Source organism: Salvelinus alpinus, chromosome 10 (assembly GCF_045679555.1).
Source record: "Salvelinus alpinus chromosome 10, SLU_Salpinus.1, whole genome shotgun sequence".
In the NCBI taxonomy this organism is placed as follows: Eukaryota; Metazoa; Chordata; class Actinopteri; order Salmoniformes; family Salmonidae; genus Salvelinus; species Salvelinus alpinus.
Window position 1 is genome coordinate 51,612,733 of NC_092095.1, and position 20,105 is coordinate 51,632,837.

General features: G+C 44.0%; 1 protein-coding gene across 6 annotated transcripts; it reads left to right on the forward strand.

The window, feature by feature from the left end:
* The first annotated feature begins 3,764 nt into the window (after positions 1 to 3,764).
* Positions 3,765 to 20,056, forward strand: LOC139532185 (integrin beta-6-like). 6 transcript variants are annotated; one of them, XR_011666519.1, is made up of 17 exons: positions 7,073 to 7,175; positions 7,325 to 7,400; positions 7,881 to 7,960; positions 8,677 to 8,875; positions 9,177 to 9,423; positions 10,414 to 10,579; positions 10,807 to 10,968; positions 11,257 to 11,352; positions 11,662 to 11,751; positions 13,157 to 13,291; positions 13,447 to 13,864; positions 14,148 to 14,370; positions 16,606 to 16,703; positions 17,471 to 17,565; positions 17,759 to 17,875; positions 18,735 to 18,901; positions 19,002 to 20,056. XR_011666519.1 is itself a non-coding variant. In XM_071329466.1 (16 exons), the coding sequence occupies exons 2-16, from the start codon at positions 7,343 to 7,345 to the stop codon at positions 19,104 to 19,106; spliced, it is 2,361 nt and encodes a 786-aa protein (XP_071185567.1). In that variant the 5' UTR covers positions 3,765 to 3,994; positions 7,325 to 7,342; the 3' UTR covers positions 19,107 to 20,056. The 6 variants fall into 6 exon arrangements, 5 of the variants coding, with proteins under 5 accessions (XP_071185567.1, XP_071185566.1, XP_071185570.1 ...); XM_071329466.1 differs by lacking the exons at positions 7,073 to 7,175; positions 17,471 to 17,565 and adding an exon at positions 3,765 to 3,994; XM_071329465.1 differs by lacking the exon at positions 17,471 to 17,565 and having other exon boundaries at positions 7,074 to 7,175.
* Positions 20,057 to 20,105: the final 49 nt, after the last annotated feature.

Sequence of the window (20,105 nt, forward strand, 5' to 3'; positions counted from 1 at the left end):
TTTATTTGTTGATGTATTTGTTTACTAAATCTTAACTGAAGCCCGCCCTGTGCAACTGGGTCCTGGACTTCCTGATGGGCCGTCCCCAGGTGGTGAAGGTAGGAAACAACACCTCCACTCTGCTGATCCTCAACACAGGTGCCCCACAAGGGTGCATGCTCAGCCCCCTCCTGCACCCCCTGTTCACCCATGACTGCATCAGTTATCGAGTTTGCAGACGACACAACACGCCTGGTATGGCAACTGCACCGCCCGAACCGCAGGGCTCTCCAGAGGGTGGTGCGGTCTGCCCAACACATCACCAGGGGCCATCACACTTCCTGCCCTCCAGGACATATACAGCACCCGATGTCACAGGAAGTCCCCAAAAATCATCAAGGACATGAATCACCTGAGCCACGGGCTGTTGACCCCGCTATCATCCAGAAGGCGAGGTCAGTACAGGTGCATTAAAGCTTGGACTGAGAGACTGAAAAACAGCTTCTATCTCAAGGCCATCAGACTGTTAAAGATACATCACTCGCCGGCCTCCACCCAGTACCCTGCCCTGAACTTAGTCACTAGCCGGCTACCACCCGGTTACTCAACCCTGCACCTTAGAGGCTGCTGCCCTATGTACATAGACATGGAATCACTGGTCACTTTCATAATGGAACACTGGCCACTTTAATAATGTTTACATAATGTTTTACTCATTTCATATGTAAACTCAGCAAAAAAAGAAATGTCCCTTTTTCAGGACCCTGTCTTTCAAAGATAATTAGTAAAAATCGAAATAACTTCACAGATCTTCATTGTAAAGGGTTTAAACACTGTTTCCCATGCTTGTTCAATGAACCATAAACAATTAATGAACATGCACCTGTGGGGCGGTCGTTAAGACACTAACAGCCTACAGACGGTAGGCAATTAAGGTCACGGTTATGAAAACTTAGGACACTAAAGAGGCCTTTCTGCTGACTCTGAAAAACACCAAAAGAAAGATGCTCATCTGCGTGAACGTGCCTTAGGCATGCTGCAATGAGGCATGAGGACTGCAGATGTGGCCAGGGCAATAAATTGCCATGTCCGTACTGTGAGACACCTAAGACGGCGCTACAGGGAGACAGGACGGACAGCTGACCGTCCTCGCAGTGGCAGACCACGTGTAACAACACCTGCACAGGATCGGTACATTCTAACATCACACCTGCGGGACAGGTACAGGATGGCAACAAAACTGCCGAGTTACACCAGGAACGCACAATCCCTCCATCAGTGCTCAGACTGTCCGCAATAGGCTGAGAGAGGCTGGACTGAGGGATTGTAGGCCTATTGTAAGGCAGGTCCTCACCAGACATCCCCGGCAACATCGTCGCCTATGGGCACAAACCCACCGTCGCTGGACCAGACAGGGCTGGCAAAAAGTGCTCTTCACTGACAAGCGGCGGTTTTGTCTCACCAGGGGTGATGGTCGGATTCGCGTTTATCGTTGAAGTAATGAGCGTTACACCGAGGCCTGTACTCTGGAGCGGGATCGATTTGGAGGTGGAAGGTCCGTCATGGTCTGGGGCGGTGTGTCACAGCATCATCGGACTGAGCTTGTTGTCATTGCAGGCAATCTCAACGCTGTGCGTTACAGGGATGACAACCTCCTCCCTCATGTTGTACTCTTCCTGCAGGCTCATCCTGACATGACCCTCCAGCATGACAATGCCATCAGCCATACTGCTCGTTCTGTGCATGATTTCCTGCAAGACAGGAATGTCAGTGTTCTGCCATGGCCAGCGAAGAGCCCGGATCTCAATCCCATTGAGCACGTCTGGGACCTGTTGGATCGGAGGGTGAGGGCTAGAACCATTCCCCCCAGAAATGTCTCGCAAGGTGCCTTGGTGGAAGAGTGAGGTAACATCTCACAGCAAGAACTAGCAAATCTGGTGCAGTCCATGAGGAGGAGATGCACTGCAGCACTGCAGTACTTAATGCAGCTGGTGGCCACACCAGAAACTGACAGTTATTTTTGATTTTGACCCCCCCCTTTGTTCAGGGACACATTATTCCTTTTCTGTTAGTCACATGTCTGTGGAACTTGTTCAGTTTATGTCTCAGTTGTTAAATCTTGTTATGTTCATACACATATTTACACATGTTAAGTTTGCTGAAAATAAAAGCAGTTGACAGTGAGAGGACGTTTCTTTTTTTGCTGAGTTTATATACTGTATTCCACTGTATTCTAGTCAATGCCACTCCGACATTGCTTGTCCTAATATTTATATATTTCTCAATTCCATTATTTTACTTTGAGATTTGTGTGTACTGTTGTGAATTGTTAGATACTACTGCACTGCATTTCACTACACCCGCAATAATGTCTGCTAAATATGTGACCAATAAAATGTGATTGGATTTACCTTAAGTACCTTCAATCAACAGCAGAGGGGGCTATGCATTCAGATCAGTAAGTAGACCTAGTAGATGTCCAAAATCATATAAACAGAATAATATATATTTTCAGATTCCGCTTTAAGTCATCGTTAGCACTGTCTTGATAAGAACTTGATGTATCAATGTACTTGCTAACCGGTGATGTACATAAACGTGAGTATACAGTATATATCCATGACGCTAACCGTGCTCTTTTTCACACCGTGTCTAGCATCCAGGGGGTTTGTTGTAATGTATCCTTTGTAATATCAGTGTCTTTTATGGGGCTTCTCTGTTAAGGCCTGCAGCTTACTTGAGCTGATGCCATAGACACAAAGGCACCATGTCCCATATATCTTACCAGTAAAGGGATGAAAAAGAACTGGGGTGCAAGATCCCCCATTACCACACACACATACGCCCCGGACACCACCCAGCCAGACTGTAATGCCAGGCATATGCCCCCCCACGCCACGCAAGGAAATCGGCCCTATGAACATAAGGAGCAAATAATGGAGGATTAGCACTCTCTCTGTCTCACCCCCCACCCCCCTTCTCGCTCTCCTTTCTCTCGCTCTTTCTGATGTCTAATTCTCCACAGCTGAAGGGACACATGGCGCTATTCCCTAAAGTAGGACCAAGGTCAGATTGGGGGTGCCTGTGCAGACATCGGGGGTGCAGACATTGAGAGGGTCTGTGGTATCTAGTGTCTTGACTCATTCACTCATTTCTGTTCAATGGTATTTCATAGGAAATGGGCTGATTGGCCTTTAAATAAATATTTCTGGAACATATCTTTATGGGGTTACAGTATGGCCTATGGATACATTTTACAATGGCAATGTACAAAGTGACTAATGTGTTTTACTCTACAGTAGTAGAGGGTAACTGTACCACATAGCAAAGAGTCAGCCTGTTTAGCCTGGTAGCCATTTTGAACCAGAATCGTTACCACATTGACTTCTGGGAACGATGCCTTGCCTGAATGTGCTGTTTGACTCTCATTCCTACGGTATACGCCTCTCCTTTCATCTCTGACCTTCCACTGCACTTGATTCAATTAACTCGCTGGGCTTGATGTTCACTTCCAAACACAGGACAGCGACATAAACAACAAACACACATGCCCTAAATATTTGTGCTTTACATCTTGACACAAGTTCCCCACAGGGAGCTGTAACCTACTGCCTCAACCAAGAGAGGGCAACACTGGCACATTTGGCCTGTCAGTCAATCTGGATCTCCGCTACTCTGCTACCATCCCTCTCTAATGAAGGCGGCTGTTATTTGTATGTCTCAGACCCACCAGCAGTTGCTGCCATCACTCATCAGCACCCCTCCACCCCCATCAGCCTGGGAGCATGGGCAGTGGGGAGGATGAGAGGGACAGGCAGCGTCATGCTTCGTAAAGCTGTCTGTTACTGTAGGTTTATAGTTACTCCTGCCAAGGGCTGCAGTTGGAACTGGACGTTTTGAGGGCCGGCGGCAGTGGCGGTGTCTCCCTGATTCCTCTCCCCTCATTTTTCAGGCGGTGACAAGGACGCAGCGCCCCTTTGACAGGACAGCATGGTACTAGAGGAGGCCCCTGTAGGTGAGTTGGTCTCATTGCAGTGCCGACCGACTGTATTGTGTATTAACACGGCCTGCCCGGCACACACACACACACAAACACACACTGATATATTTGTGATATCATATCACACAACACTGAGTTCAATCTGGAGCAGGCATCTCATTGTAAGGAATGACTAGGAGTAATGACTAAGATTCAGTTTCTTGGGAATCCCTAAACTTGACAAAGCCAATATCATGTTCATGTCTCAACAACGGGAGTAGAGGTTGGAGTCTAGTTAGGAATGCTGGCAGGTTTTGTGTGGGAGAGTCTTCCTCCCTCACAATGGGACGGATGGTGGGAATGAAACCTTGGAAAAGCAACATTGAATATGAAAATAAGCTTTTTCTCTTTCTCACTGTATGGTTAGACGTGACCATCTGACCCAAAGATTGGCTAAGGGTTTATTGACATGCTGGTGTACACTTTTTTGGGACACAGGGCTGGTTAGGTAGGACACTTTGAATGAAATAATGATTATCTGGGCTGGTTTGGTTGGACAATTTAATGAAATAATGAATATCTAGGCTGGTTAGGTAGGATAATTTAATGGAAGAATGATTATCTTTGCTGGTTAGGTAGGATCATTTAATGGAAGAATGATTGTCTAGGCTGGTTAGGTAGGATAATGTAATGGAAGAATGATTATCTAGGCTGGTTAGGTAGGATAATTTAATGGAAGAATGATTATCTGGGCTGGTTAGGTAGGATAATTTAATGGAAGAATGATTATCTAGGCTGGTTAGGTAGGATAATTTAATGGAAGAATGATTATCTAGGCTGGTTAGGTAGGATAATTTAATGGAAGAATGATTATCTGGGCTGGTTAGGTGGGATAATTTTATGGAAGAATGATTATCTGGGCTGGTTAGGTAGGACAATTTAATTGAAGAATGGACATCTGAGAGAATGACCTGAGTGGATTAGGTAGTACAATTAGGTTAGACAACTTAATGAATGAATGGATGTCTTAGTTGTCAGATAGCAACAGATCATATTTTAAAAGGTCACACTTGTGTATGTTTTAAAGATTTTTATGGGTGGCCTGTGTACTTTCTCTGAACAGCGGTGGCAAAACAGTACAAATGTTTGTCCTCTAGTCAGATAGAGAATGGAGGGAGCTGCAAAGTGGCAGAGGACAAGTGCTGTCATTACGCTGTCACTCCATCCATGACAGTGGGAATGACAGACAGCTGGGTGCCTCTGGGGGTGGAGGAGGACAGGAGTAAGGATGACGGTGGCGGAAGACTGGAGAAAAGACGAGTAGACTATAGGAGAGATTATAATGGAAGAATCATTTGGAGAGATGGGTAAATATGAGAGGAGAAGTGGAGAAGGGAGCAGAGGAGAGGGGGATAGTAACAGAGAAGGAGAGGAGGAGGTTTGGAGTAACAGATGAGGGGCTTACTGCGATTCAGAGGGGTGTGAGGCTGCTTTAGTAGGATATTCCGTCTAGAACGGACAAGCTGAGAAATCCACACTGCAGCTGTCAATTGTTCACCACCTACACACACCGCCTGTTAAGACACACACTCCATGTGCTACGCACACACACATTCACCGCCTATTCACTCACAGGTTACATACACACACGCACACGCACGCACACACACACACACACACACACACACACACACACACACACACACACACACACACACACACACACACACACACACACACACACACACACACACACACACACACACAAGCTTATGGGGATTTTTGTATTGAGCAATAGACTACTTTTCAAAAGAACCTGAGATGTAGTTTTGTCCCTACTGTTAATCATTACATAAAAATGAACCCTTGAGATATGTACATTTCTGAGGGGTTTGTCATGTTAAATATTAACATATTTTTTTCAGTTGGAGTATCTCATCTGAGTAATTCAGGGGTAATGACTTATGGTGTGGCACGTCTGGACAGTTGATTGTCCCTATAAACAATGGTTATCACGTTGCCCTACACCCCCTTTTATGCACAGCTCCAGAATGGATCAGGTCAGATTGCTATATGGGTCAACACAACATAGAATAGAGTATGATGTTAAAGCCAATAAACAATAGTTGATGGAGACGTCTTATAGTGCAGAAATGCTACAAACAAGACAATGTGTGCCACGATGTAATACATTTCAAGGACAGGGCAGTGAAGACGTGATTAAACATATAATGCAACACATCGACAGACAGGCAGTCGTGACCCACTGAACTATGGGTAAGTGTTCTGTTGCATATTCTGGAAGTTCGAAAGTATGATGTTTTACAACCACTGGGATTTGACTTGATCAAGTTTATTTGGTCCTGTGTGGCTCAGTCGGTAGAGCATGGCGCTCGCAATGCCAAAGGTTGTGTGTACGATTCCCGCTGGAGTCGCCCATATGTAAAATGTCTGCACGCATGACTATAAGTCGCTTTGTATAAAAATGCCTGCTAAATGGCAAATGTTATATTAATTTGTGACCACTAGGGAATAGGCCTACTGGCCTAGGTATGTATCAGGTTGCCATTATAGGTCATAAGGCATTAATACAAGTGAATTACCCATGTATAAGAATAAGTCAATTTACACACCTTACTATGGCCTTCGTAACTGCATCAATACTCATATTCAAAGTTTTAACATTAGCCTATATATTTTGCAGTGAATCAGAGGTCCTGTCATGGCAGATTTAAAATGAAGAATGATCAGTCCTAGGACACATAACAGGCTTCTTTAGAAAGGCAGAATGAAACATGCTATTTCCCCATTTTTTAAATATTGGTGAACGTTTGAAACACTATTTCAAAGATATTCATTTGTGTGTACAAATAGTTACATGGATTTCATCATTTATCCCATAACCTGCACTTCAATATTTGTTATAACAATTTAAGATTGCAGGCTAACAAATTATATTGATTTTAAAATATATATATGTAAAAATACAAGTTAATTTCTGTTATATTTCGATTATCAAATAATCTTCCATTGAAATAAAACCCAGTTCAATGTAGCTGTTGTCTGGCCTCTCATAGCTCACGCCCGCACACTCACTTCTCACTCACTCTCTCTAGTCCCGTTCCGTTTATGTTCTCACCTGTACGGAAGTGAACATAAAAGGCTGGGCAGGTAAGAATGTCTGAACCACGCAGGCACTCAACGTCTTTCCTGCCAGGTAAGAAAGACGGCGCATTCTCTTGTCGTTTAGCCTAGACAGTGATACCAAGAGAAGCTTACTAAGGCTGGAAATACCTATTTGTTTTGTTAATTTTACTGTACATATGAGAGTACCAGAGAATGTTTTGTTCTTTCATATCCCTATAGCAGTAACCGCGAGGACCAATGGGGATTGCTGTACTTCTGGTCCTGATTCTTCGGCATTGGATCAACAACGTGGAGGGTAAGACTAGAGACCAGATCGAATGGCTTTGATTAATTAAATAACTTCTCCTTTCAAGGTTACATGTAACTGCAGTATATCCAGATTTTCCCCAAGATTATAATAGCTTTATTATTATTTTATATAGGTTAATATTCCACGTCATACATGAATGCAATGTATTGATTACATTTCAATTCGTTTATATGATCCAGTGGTTTATATATACAAATATTTATTTCTAACACCCCCCCCCCCCCACCCACAATTATTATTGTGATTTATCATGATAACATAACCGAGAATTTCCTCTGGTTATTCATGCGCAAATTAACCAGGCGCATCACAAAGACAGAGGGACTAAACAATCACTCATATATTGATATACTATAGTATAACACGCCAGGCAGCAGTGCCATGAGAAGATGTAACCCGTGCTAGACAGGGCCAACCACGCTGACCACTTCTATATTCTATATTCCCCGTGTGGTGTCCATGTAGGAACATGTTCGGTTGGCAGTGCAGTGACTTGTGACGAGTGTCTCCAGCTTGGTCCCCACTGTGCATGGTGCACACAAGAGGTAGGCTATACATCTAGGGCAGGGGAACCCAATTACATTCAGCCGTGGGCCGATTTTTACTTGAGCGGATGGTCGGGGGGCCGCATTATAGTTATAAATAATTTGTGCACTGCAAATTGACCGCAAGAATTCCAAACAGATGAAATATTTGACAAAAACAGAAGAATTTCAAACTTGAATTACGTTGGGATACGATCACATAGGCCTCTATTTATGCGTGGGAATACTAGGGAACAGAGTTCCTGAATAAAAATAACGTTGACGCCATTTTCTGCTGATTGTACAGTCTTTTATGTCCAAGAACGAAATGTATATATGTGTAAAAATATATATCTATATTTTGCACAGAACTTTGGGGGCCGAATAAAATCACTGCCTATTGAGGAACGCGGATCTAGGGGATAACATTGATGCAAGTCCAGTAGGAAAACGTGTCATGAATTCATTAATGTGCAACTAGCCTAACTTGATATGGATTTCTGATGCGACATGTTGTTGATGGAGCAAACTGCAATGCAGAGTCAAAAAAAAAATGGTTAAATGATTTAATGATGGCAATATTTGTAAATGATCTTCAGAAGTTCTACCTTTCAGTCAGTACTATAGTATGAATTTGTCTATTGACCGACGAAACACCAATAAAATATGTTAAGAGTCTCTGTGTCAGATTGGTTGTATTGTGGGAGTAAAACCTTGTGATGTTTTTAACCTCTCAGAATTTCACAGACTCGTTTTTAATCAGTGAGCGATGTGACACACCGTACCTCCTCCAAGAGAGAGGCTGTCCCCAGGACCAGGTAGAATTCCCAGTGACCAACTCAGAGGTCCTCCGGGACCAGCCTCTCGGGAAGAAGACAGGAAATACCAACATCACACAGATATCACCACAGAAGATGGCCCTCAAACTCAGAACTGGTAAACCCTTATTTATACAGTTACTGATGGAGACCTGGGGCAGTCGCTGTGTCCATCATTTATACAGCTATTGGGTACACTGCTCACACAGTGGGTACATGCTGGCGGTGATTTGAAGTTGATTTAGAAACTCTTTTTGATGATTGAAGGATGTTTAATTTATATTTTCACACCATTTTTCACATAAAGATAATAATATGAATAGAATTTCTCACTAGCATGGTCAGACCTTGAACTGAACAGAGCCCGGAGAGAGAGAGACAGAAAACACTCTATTCTATTTCTTATTTTTTTCTTTCAGGCAGTGAGGTGACCTTCCAGATCAGTGTGCAGCAGACAGAAGACTACCCTGTAGACATCTACTACCTGATGGACCTCTCAGCCTCCATGATTGACGACCTGGAGATGATTAAAGACTTGGGCTCCACCCTGTCCAAGGAGATGGCAAAGCTCACCAGTAAATTCAGACTTGGATTTGGGTCCTTCGTTGAGAAACCAGTCCTCCCGTTCATTAAGATCACTCCTGGAGAGCTGGATAACCCTTGTAGGTAGGGTACAGTGTGCTTGTGAGAACTGAAATGAAAACCACATCCTCTATGGTTGAAGTACAAATGAAGAGCACTTTCTTTATATAATAATATAATATATGCCATTTAGCGGACACTTTTATCCAGAGCGACTTACGGTCATGCGTGAATATGTATGGGTGGTCCCGGGAATCAAAACCCACTACCCTGGGGTTACAAGGGCAATACTCTACCAACTAAGCTACAAAGGACCATCTTTCTGTGAAAGAGACAGATTTTCTCACTAAAAGAGCTTAGTAAACGACACAGTGTGTAACGGCGTTCCTCTTCCTCTTCATCCGAAGAGGAGGAGCAGGGATTGAACCAAAATGCAGCTTTGCGATTTGACATGATATTTATTAAACAAAACAGAAAATACGACGAACACTTGAATAATTACAAAACAACAAACGACGTAGACAGACCTGGACGACGCACTTACATGAAACACGAAGAACGCACGAACAGGGAAATGACTACACAAAACGACGAACGAACGAAACAGTCCCGTATGGTGCAACAGACACTGACACAGGAGACAACCACCCACGACAAACAATGTGACAACACCTACCTTAATATGATTCTCAATCAGAGGAGATGAAAACCACCTGCCTCTAATTGAGAACCATATTAGGTACCCATTAACCAACATAGAAACAGAAAACATAGACTGCCCACCCAAACTCACGTCCTGACCAAACTAACACATACAAAAACTAACAGAAAACAGGTCAGGAACGTGACACAGTGTTTTTGAGTATGCTTTTAACAAGCTTACTTATTGTAAAGTAATAGTAATATCTAGTAATAATTCGTTAGTTAAACGGTGATGGAAATATTTGGCCCCCCAATGTCTTATCTGTAGACATGGAAAGTCATGGAAAGTTCTGTTATTTTGAATTTGTCTTAGAGTGGGAACTCTGGTCATGGATGTAATACGCTATGTTTCTCTATGGAATTCCCATGCAGGAGTGTGGATGAGAGCTGTCTGCCAACGTTTGGATACAAGCACGTCCTACCCCTCACCAGCAGCACAGAGAAGTTCAACAATATCATCACCAACCAGCGTGTGTCTGCCAACATCGACCTGCCGGAGTGTGGCTTCGATGCCATTATGCAGGCTGCTGTCTGTGGGGTAAGTGAGCGAGTCTGTGGTTCAGGTTTGATTTGATTTGTCCCCAAAGATGGTAGCCATTTTAACAGAAGAGAATAGAGCTGAATAGAAAATAATACTGCAGAATATAATAGAATATAAGGGAAGGGAATAGAATATCTTCCTTTTTCTAGGGATCTTCGGGGCGTGCTTTGACAACGGACAGTAGTATTATTGCGGTATAATAATCTCTCGTCTCTTCCTGTTAGGACAAGATAGGCTGGAGGAACGACTCCATGCGTCTGCTGGTGTTTGTGAGCGACGCCGACTCTCACTTTGGGATGGACAGCAAGATGTCAGGCATCGTCGTCCCTAACGACGGAGAGTGCCATCTGGACAGCAACAATGAATACTCTATGGCTGCCCATCTGGTAAGGGGACAGTCACATCAGATTCATTCATTGTTTCTATGACTGGGGTTGTAGTACAAGGATTCACTGTTTATGATACTATAACGTGGCTGTCATTCCTATCCATGGTGAAGGAGTGTCCCTTTACTGTAAAGACTACTGGCTCTTTGGGGTCTAGGCCGGGTGACTGTAAATCCCTTTTTATTACTGTTGACGTGAAAAGGGCTTTAGAAACACATGTCATTGTTTCATTCATTGGGATAAAATGCGATAGTCTTAGGTTTTAAAATACTGACTTTGTCCGTCCAGGAATACCCAACTCTGGGACAGCTGATGGATAAACTGGTGGAGAACAATATCCTGCTTATATTCGCTGTGACGGAAAATCAGAAACACAACTATGAGGTGAGAACTTCTCCTTCTCCCTCCATTGTCCTTTTCCCAAACGGCAATGTGACGTTTACCTGTTAGAAAACACCGGGTTGAAACGAGGTATGCGGTAAGCCGGGTTATGGAATGGAGAAGGAACATATATCTCTGTGTATCGTTGAGGTTATCATGTTTGATTCGCTAAGGGCTCTCAGTGGACGTGTTGGAACAAGCGCTCTCTTCTTCCTGTTTTCGGTAGAACTTATTTCCTTATGACAGTTGCTGTGACTGGTCGACCAACCTACATGAACAGTAACAGTGTGTCTGTTGTGTGTTTTATCACAGAACTATGCAAATTTCATACCTGGTGCCACGGTGGGGGTTCTGGAATCAGATTCAAGGAACATCCTGGAACTGATTGTGACGGCGTATAAAGTGAGAATACGATTCTGTCACTGTGGGTGTACAGTGTGTTTGTTAGTTAGCAGGACTATTGAGACTTGCGGAGTACATGGACACAGTGACCTCTGAATAGCTCCCTCGGGTTAGATTTTTCCTTTCTGTTTATCTCTTCTCTCTCCCTCCTCTCCCCACCACCCCTCTCCCTCCTCTCTCTCATCCCTGTCTCTCTGTTCCTTCCCCCTCTCTTCCTCTCCTCTCTGCACCTCGGTATGCTGTCAGCAGGTCTGTACTCGCCCCTGCTGTTTGATCCTCTATCGTGGCTCTGTGTTCCTCCCTACAGTCTAATCCCTATTGGCTTCAGGCCCACAGGCAGCGTGTGTGTGTGCGAGTGTATGCACGAGGGTGTGTGTGTGTGTGCGTGTGCATTGAGGGGGATGAGAGCAGACCCACAGCTTCTAATCACTTCATCAGACACTTCCTGAACAGCCTACCATAGCCAAGTCACGTCTGGCCCCTCTAGCTATGCCAAGGGGCTTCACTGAGAGCTTTATTCAACACCAAGCTAATGGCAAAGCACTTAGCATCTAGCATCTAGCATAATAAGAAATGTACAGGACATACTTTATGTGAAAGCTATTGAGAGGTTAGCCAGATTACCGATGTAGCTTATTTTTGTGATAGCTAGATATTGATTTAGTGCTCCTCCTAGTACACTGCGCGTGAGTACACTGTGTCTCAGCTCAAGCTGTTTCTCTCAAGCATCACACAGACCACATCTTCCCCAAAGGCCTGAAGGAACTGAAAGGATAAAAATGTCAAGTACTCTGTCAACACTGTGCTCACTTAGAGAAAGAGTTATATTAGAGTCATATCTACCTCACTATACCCTGTGGTGATTGGCTACTAACACCTGGGATACCTGGGAGCTTGACGGAATACCTGGGAAGTTACAGGGATCATGACTCAAACCACTCAGAGAAAGGGACTTACCAATATAGTGGAAGACTAGGAATGAATAGGCCCAGCTGAGTAAACCTCAGCAGTGTTGGAGCATACTGTAGACTTAAAAAGTGTGTAGTAAGTCAGTGGTTGCAGAAGCTTATAATGGTTCCCTTTCTCTCTTTCACACACACACACACACACACACACACACACACACACACACACACACACACACACACACACACACACACACACACACACACACACACACACACACACACACACACACACACACACACACACACACACACACACACACACACACACGCACACACACACATACACACACCCCACACTAAAGAAACAGCATAATCCATTGAGTGTGAGGTAAAATACAGCATTGAATAAACGACAAAAAAACACTTACCTGAACTCTTCCCTCACGAGGTCTAGGACCTGACCATGGCCCCGTTATAGGTTACCTTTGTGTTTCCAGGAGCTGCGGTCTGAGATAGAGCTGGAGGTACTAGGAGACACGGAGGATCTACAGATCTCCTTCACAGCGATCTGTCAGGATGGCACGGTACTACCTGGACAGAAACGATGCTCCAACGTCAAAGCTGGAGACACGGTTTGTTCCCATTTTGCTCGTCAGTTGGTCAGTGATATTAAAGAACAATATTCCTACATTTTCATATTGTCGTAAACAAGTTTCCGACTGACTATACCAGCCACCTCAATGCATGTATGCTATAACATCCACCCTTCAATCTCTGTGATTCCCAGGTCTCCTTCAACGTGACTGTAGAACTCTCTGAGTGTCTCGACGGTCCCCAGCGTTTCCTCATCAAACCGGTGGGCTTTCAGGACCCCCTGGAGATAGACCTGGAGTCCCTGTGCTCCTGTGCCTGTCACCAGACCCCCGAGCCCAACAGCAGCCACTGCAGCCTGGGCCGGGGATCTCTAGAGTGTGGCTCCTGCCTGTGTGATCCAGGGTACATGGGTTCCAAGTGTGAGTGTACGGAGGAGAGCGCCCAGAGCAGTAACTGCAAGGCCAGTGGCGCTGCGGAGTCCTGTAGCGGGCAAGGGGAGTGTTACTGCGGCCAGTGTGTGTGTCACCCGTCTAGTTTCGGACGCGTCTACGGGGCCTACTGCGAGTGTGACGACTTCTCGTGTGTGAGGTTCCGAGGGTTACTCTGTGGAGGTGTGTACGTACGGTCGAAACACGGACTCTCATGACGAGCGTTGTGGTTTCACCTCTTCCTCTTTTGATGAAAACAGATAATGTACTGACATCACAATGACTCAGTAATATAACATATAACCAGCAGGATATACTGTAGTTACTTTCTTGCGTGCTAATGTGTGTGTGTGTGTGTGTGTGTGTGTGTGTGTGTGTGTGTGTGTGTGTGTGTGTGTGTGTGTGTGTGTGTGTGTGTGTGTGTGTGTGTGTGTGTGTGTGTGTGTGTGTGTGTGTGTGTGTGTAGGTCACGGGGACTGTGACTGCGGCGAGTGTGTGTGTCATAGCGGCTGGATGGGGGAGTACTGTAACTGCAGCAGCAGCAGGGACACGTGTGTGTCGGAGGACGGAGTGCTGTGCAGCGGACGGGGGAAGTGTGTGTGCGGGAAGTGTGTGTGTTCCATGCCCGGAGCCTCTGGAGAGACCTGTGAAAGGTGCCCTACCTGTGGAGACTCCTGTAGCTCTGCTAGGTAAGAAGAACACACACCTGTCCAGTTTCCCAATGTGTTATAATATACAGTGCCTTCAGAAACTATTCATGCCCCTTGACTTATTCCACATTTTGTTGTGTTACAGCCTGAATTCAAAATGGATTAAATAAATACAAATTCGCACCCATCTACACACATTACCCCATAATGACAAAGTGACAACATGTTTTTAGACATTTCTGCAAATGTGTTGAAAATTAAATCCAGAAATATCTAATTTACATAAGTATTCACACCCCTGAGTCAATACATGTTAGAATCACCTTTGGCAGTGATTACAGCTGTGAGTCTTTCTGGGTAAATCACTAAGAGCTTTGCACACCTGGATTACACATTATTCTTTTAAAAGTTCTTCAAGCTCTGTCAAGTTGGTTGTTGATCATTGCTAGACAGCCATTTTCAAGTCTTGACATAGATTTTCAAGCCAATATAAGTAAAAACTAACTAGGCCAATCAGGAGCATTCAATGTCGTCTTGGTAAACAACTCCAGTGTATATTTGGCCTTGTGTTTTAAGTTATTGTCCAGCTGAAAGGTGCATTTGTCTCCCAGTGTCTGTTGGAAAGCAGACTGAACCAGGTTTTCCTCTAGGATTTTTCCTGTGCTTAGCTCTATTCCGTTAAGTTTTATCCCTCAAAAAACTCCCTAGTCCTTGTCGATGCAGCCACCACCATGCTTAAAAATATCAAGACCGGTACTTAGTGATGTCTTGTGTTGGATTTGCCCCAAACATAACATTTTGTATTCAGGGCATAATGTTGTTTTCTTTACCACATTTTTAACATTTTTACTTTAGTGCCTTATTGCAAACAGGATGCATGTTTTGGAATATTTGTATTTTATACAGGTTTCCTTCTTTTCACTGTCATTTAGGTTAGTATTGTGGAGTAACTATAATGTTGTTGATCCATCCTCAGTTTACTCCTATCACAGCCATTAAACTCTGTAACTGTTTTAAAGTCAATATTGGCCTCATGGTGAAATCCCTGAGCGGTTTCCTTCCTCTCTAGCAACTGAGTTAGGAAGGACGCCTGTATCTTTGTAATGACTGGGTGTATTGCTACACCATCCAAAGGGTAATTAATAAGGCATTGGAAAACCTCCCTGGTCTTTGTGGTTGAATCTGTGTTTGAAATTCACTGCTTGACTGAGGGACCATTCAGATAATTGTACGTGTGGGTTACAGAGATGAGATAGTCATTCAAAAATCCTGTTAAACACTATTATTGCACACAGAGTGAGTTCATGCAACTTATTATGTGACTTGTTAAGCACATTTTTACTCCTGAACTTATTTAGGCTTGCCATAACAAAGGGGTTGAATCCTTATTGATTCACGACATTTCAGCTTTTCATCCTGAATTAATTAGTACCATTTTGTAAAAACATAATTCCAGTTTGAAATGATGGGATATTGTGTGTAGGCCAGTGACACAAAATTCATAATGTGGAAAACCTCATGGGGTGTGAATACTTTCTGAAGGCACTGTAGGATTTCTGTTTCAGGAATGGCAACAGCGACTGTAGACAGTACAGCAAACAAATACGGTACTGAAAGTGATGAGATGCCAACACTTATAGCAAATGTCTAGACCACACTAGCCCACATCCTGTGAAACCTGGGTCATGTTCCACACTAGCCCACATCCTGTGAAACCTGGGTCATGTTCCACACTAGCCCACATCGTGTGAAACTTGGGTCATGTTCAGCAGAAACTGTTTTGAGGTCCAATAATAACCAATCATGTTTACCTACAATATTGACTAATTGATTCTTGCCGGTCTTTACGTTGATTAATGGTTGTTGTTTTTATCCAAGCCAGGTTTGTTGCCTATTTTCAGTACTGGGACATAGTGTTCACCTCATCTTGTCTGAATTTGTCTGCTTGTTCCTGAGGGCATCAAAAGACAGCCAACAACAGTGCTGGACTATTTCCTTTCTCCATTGTAAAGGACCTGTCACACACAGTCCATCTGACAACACCATTATGTGCTAGACTACACACACACAGAGAGAGAGAGAGAGAGAGAGAGAGAGAGAGAGAGAGAGAGAGAGAGAGAGAGAGAGAGAGAGAGAGAGAGCAACCTTGGGAACAAACTGAAATCTGGCTAAGGCTTCTTCTGTTCACTCTTTATCAGGGAACACAAATAACCCTCCTCTTAAGGTCAGCACTCAACACGTGTCAGATGCTGTGTATGTGTGTGTGTTCCTCAGGACCTGTGTGGAGTGTCATCTACAAGCAGAAGACGAGGCCACAGAGGAGTGCGTCCAGAGGTGCAGCGTGCCTCACGTCTTTGTCAACAATTCCACAGGTTAGTTACTCCTTTCTGTCTGAACCGTTTATAGACACGAGTAGCCGAATCATACGATTCAAATTAATTTTGTGAAGAGTGAAATGAGAACTAGAGAGAGAGTGACAGCAGAAACAGCATTACACAGACCTGTCCAGATTGACCACTTGTTTTAATCAAATGTGTGATTGCTAGGCTTGATGCAAGAGTGTGTGTGTGTGTGTGTGTGTGTGTGTGTGTGTGTGTGTGTGTGTGTGTGTGTGTGTGTGTGTGTGTGTGTGTGTGTGTGTGTGTGTGTGTGTGTGTGTGTGTGTGTGTGTGTGTGTGTGTGTGGTGTAAAGACAAATTGTAATCACCACAATGTACAACATTGTATCACTCCAAAAGGTCTGGATCCAACAATGGTACACTGTTTCCTTGTCAACCTTGATGAAGAAGTTTCTGAGGGGAACTTTCCCTTGTCTGGCCCTTTCTCTTACCTTTTTAATATGATCACCCCACGCTGTTTGCCCCGCGTTGGTACTAAACAGACTAGCATGTAAAGTTCCCCCATGGGTCAGAGATCTGGAGGTATGCTGGCCCGTCCTGCATCAAGTGTCTCTCTTTGCCCCTGTGTTCACTCTCTCTCTTCAACCCTCTCCCTCTCCATCAGAACACTGTCTGAGTCCAGTGTTCATCAGACACTAGACAAAGGGGAACATATTATTTACCATGTCCTACAGACGGGGCTATTGTGCTGCTGGTTGAAAATACAAGGAACTGACTCTTGCGGGTTTGTTCCTTTCAAGGGGAGCTTATTTTGAACCCGCTCACACTAATGCAAGCTGAGAGGTGTATCTGATCATCGCACCAGATCTTCAGGACTCAGATGTGAAATGCAATGGTGTGACACGCACACACACACACACACATTCACACAACATAGATCCTGGCCTTTGATATGGAAATCATATTGGCAGCAGAATAGAGAGGAGGGTATCCTCTTACGTCCTATTACAATGCAGAGGGAAGTTGATATGTGGCGTGTTCATTCATCCCATCTTCATAGCTGTGCATGTGTCCACGTCCCTTTTCAGAATACGACGAGAGCCGGTCCACGCTGTGTACCCTAAAGAGTGAGAACAACTGCTTCATCTCGTTCAGTGTGGTGGCTGGAGACATAGGGAGCACTGTGTACAATCTAAAGACGTACGGTAAGTTCAACGCCACACCTTGGGGACGGATTCACCGAGAGGTTTTTGAACGTCACATAAAAGTATGAACAGTGAGAGGATGAAGGTCGTGTATGCGAAGGAAGGAGGCCAGAGGTTTAAGTGAAAGTAGACATTCATGGTGAATCGTTTTATACAGTCCTTTCCGGGAAGTAACGTGTGCAACTGGTAAAGGGTCTTAGTGAATCTGATGGGGCCGGACATACAGTAAGTGCGTGAACAGGCAGAGGTGAATATCTCAGTGGGAAACATTGGAAATGGAATTCCCAATGATCTGTTTCCACATTATTTTTTATATTTTTTATTACCTTTGTTTAACTAGGCAAGTCAGTTGAGAACAAATACTTATTGACAATGACGGCCTACCCCCGGCCAAACCCGGACGACACTGGGCCAATTGTGCGCCGCCCTATGGGACTCCCAATCACAGCCGGTTGTGATACAGCCTGGAATCGAACCAGGGTGTCTGTAGTGACGCCTCAAGATGCAGTGCCTTAGACCGCTGCGCCACTCGGGAGCAAATGATGAGTCTGATCACTGTAATGATCAGACTCATCATGTGACCAATATATATTCATAACATTCGCATAAAAGTTCTCCATTTCTATCACAACCAGGGTAACGATTACTGTAATGATCAACTAATTTATCTCGCTAAGTGTGCTAACAAAACTTGCTATTACAATTACACCTCGAAAAAGTGTCTCTGTGATGACTACGGACGTAACTGTGTGTGTGTCTCTCTCTATCTCTCTCTCTCTCTCTCTCTCCCTCTCTCTCTCTCTCTCTCTCTCTCTCTCTCTCTCTCTCTCTCTCTCTCTCTCTCTCTCCATCCCTCCAGACTGTCCTGAGCCCCCCAACATAGTTATGATAGTACTGGGGGTCTCTCTGTCCATCCTCACCATCGGCCTCATCCTGCTGGGGGTGTGGAAGCTGCTGATCTCAGTCCACGACCGCAATGAGGTCGCCAAGTTTGAGGCCGAGAGGGCAAAGGCTAAATGGCAGTCGGTAAGATGGTGTCCTTATCCTCATTTGCTCTGTCTCATGTCAGTTACTTTGACATTCTTGTATAATTTACTGTTAAACTGTTTTTTTTCTTTCTCCACAGGGTACAAACCCTCTGTTTAGAAGCTCGACATCAACGTTTAAAAATGTAACTTATAAAAGCGCAGGGGGACCGAAAGTTGATATTCATTCAATGGATGGCTACTGATGATGACATCAGCTTTTATATGTAAAATATTTACCAGCAGTTGAGTGCACTGGAAGTCCGTTAGGGCAGTTGTGGAGATGTTTATGTTGTATAGTATCTATGTGTGTTATGTGTGTGTGTGTGTGTGTGTGTGTGTGTGTGTGTGTGTGTGTGCGTGTGTGCGTGCGTGCGTGCGTGCGTGCGTGCGTGCGTGCGTGCGTGCGTGAGTGCGTGAATGAATGTGCGCATGTGTGTGCATGTGTATGCAAGTGTGTGTGTATGTGTGTGGTGTAAGGACAAATTGCAATCACCACAATGTGCAACATTGTATCACTCCAAAAGGTCTGGATCTTCTTCAGGGATGCTATCTCATATCAGCAGACAGACAATGGAATGTCTAGCTATGAATCATCTCTACATGAAATGACTTTGATTTTGCTGCTCTTGAAGTTGTCTCTGATACAAACGCTCTGCTGAACTGAACACTGGATTTTCCCATTTAGGTTGTTACAGATGTAGGATTTTAATTTGATCACCCTGTTGCAGGAAATGTAAAACTTGTAGTGTATTTGAGGTTTAAAAAGGTTTCTGAAGTTTGTAATTTCCCGCTTTGAAATGTTAGATTTGTCCATTCATTGTAATCCACATAATAATTTAAATTTCTGGTTGCTGCAGGGTTATTTTCTTGATGTAGCAAACTGGCTCAAATTAAGAACCTACATCTTTACTTTTATTCATAGACTTTGGGTTGGGACATAGGTAGCCTAAAACAGAATAAGCTGAGTAGGTTTGATACTACTGCAATGATGTTTCATGTTTTTTGTGTTATGAATGTTTTGTTTTGGGTTTTGAGTCGAGGCTGAGCCTTGAATTATGTAATCTTGATTGGAATAATTTTGAGAAGAATAATTGATTAACTTTAATGTATGGCGCAAAAAATAAAGTTGAACTTTTGAGTTGTTGCCACGTCATCAGGTTCGTCATGTTTTGATTTGTTATCGTTGAGTGTAAATTATGTAA

Coding starts and splice junctions, on each gene's coding strand:
- LOC139532185 (XM_071329466.1), top strand. CDS start 7,343: ATGGGGATTGCTGTACTTCTGGTCCTGATTCTTCGGCATTGGATCAAC. Junction 11,353..11,661: donor ATCAGAAACACAACTATGAG/GTGAGAACTTCT, acceptor GTTTTATCACAG/AACTATGCAAATTTCATACC. Junction 16,704..17,758: donor CTTTGTCAACAATTCCACAG/GTTAGTTACTCC, acceptor GTCCCTTTTCAG/AATACGACGAGAGCCGGTCC.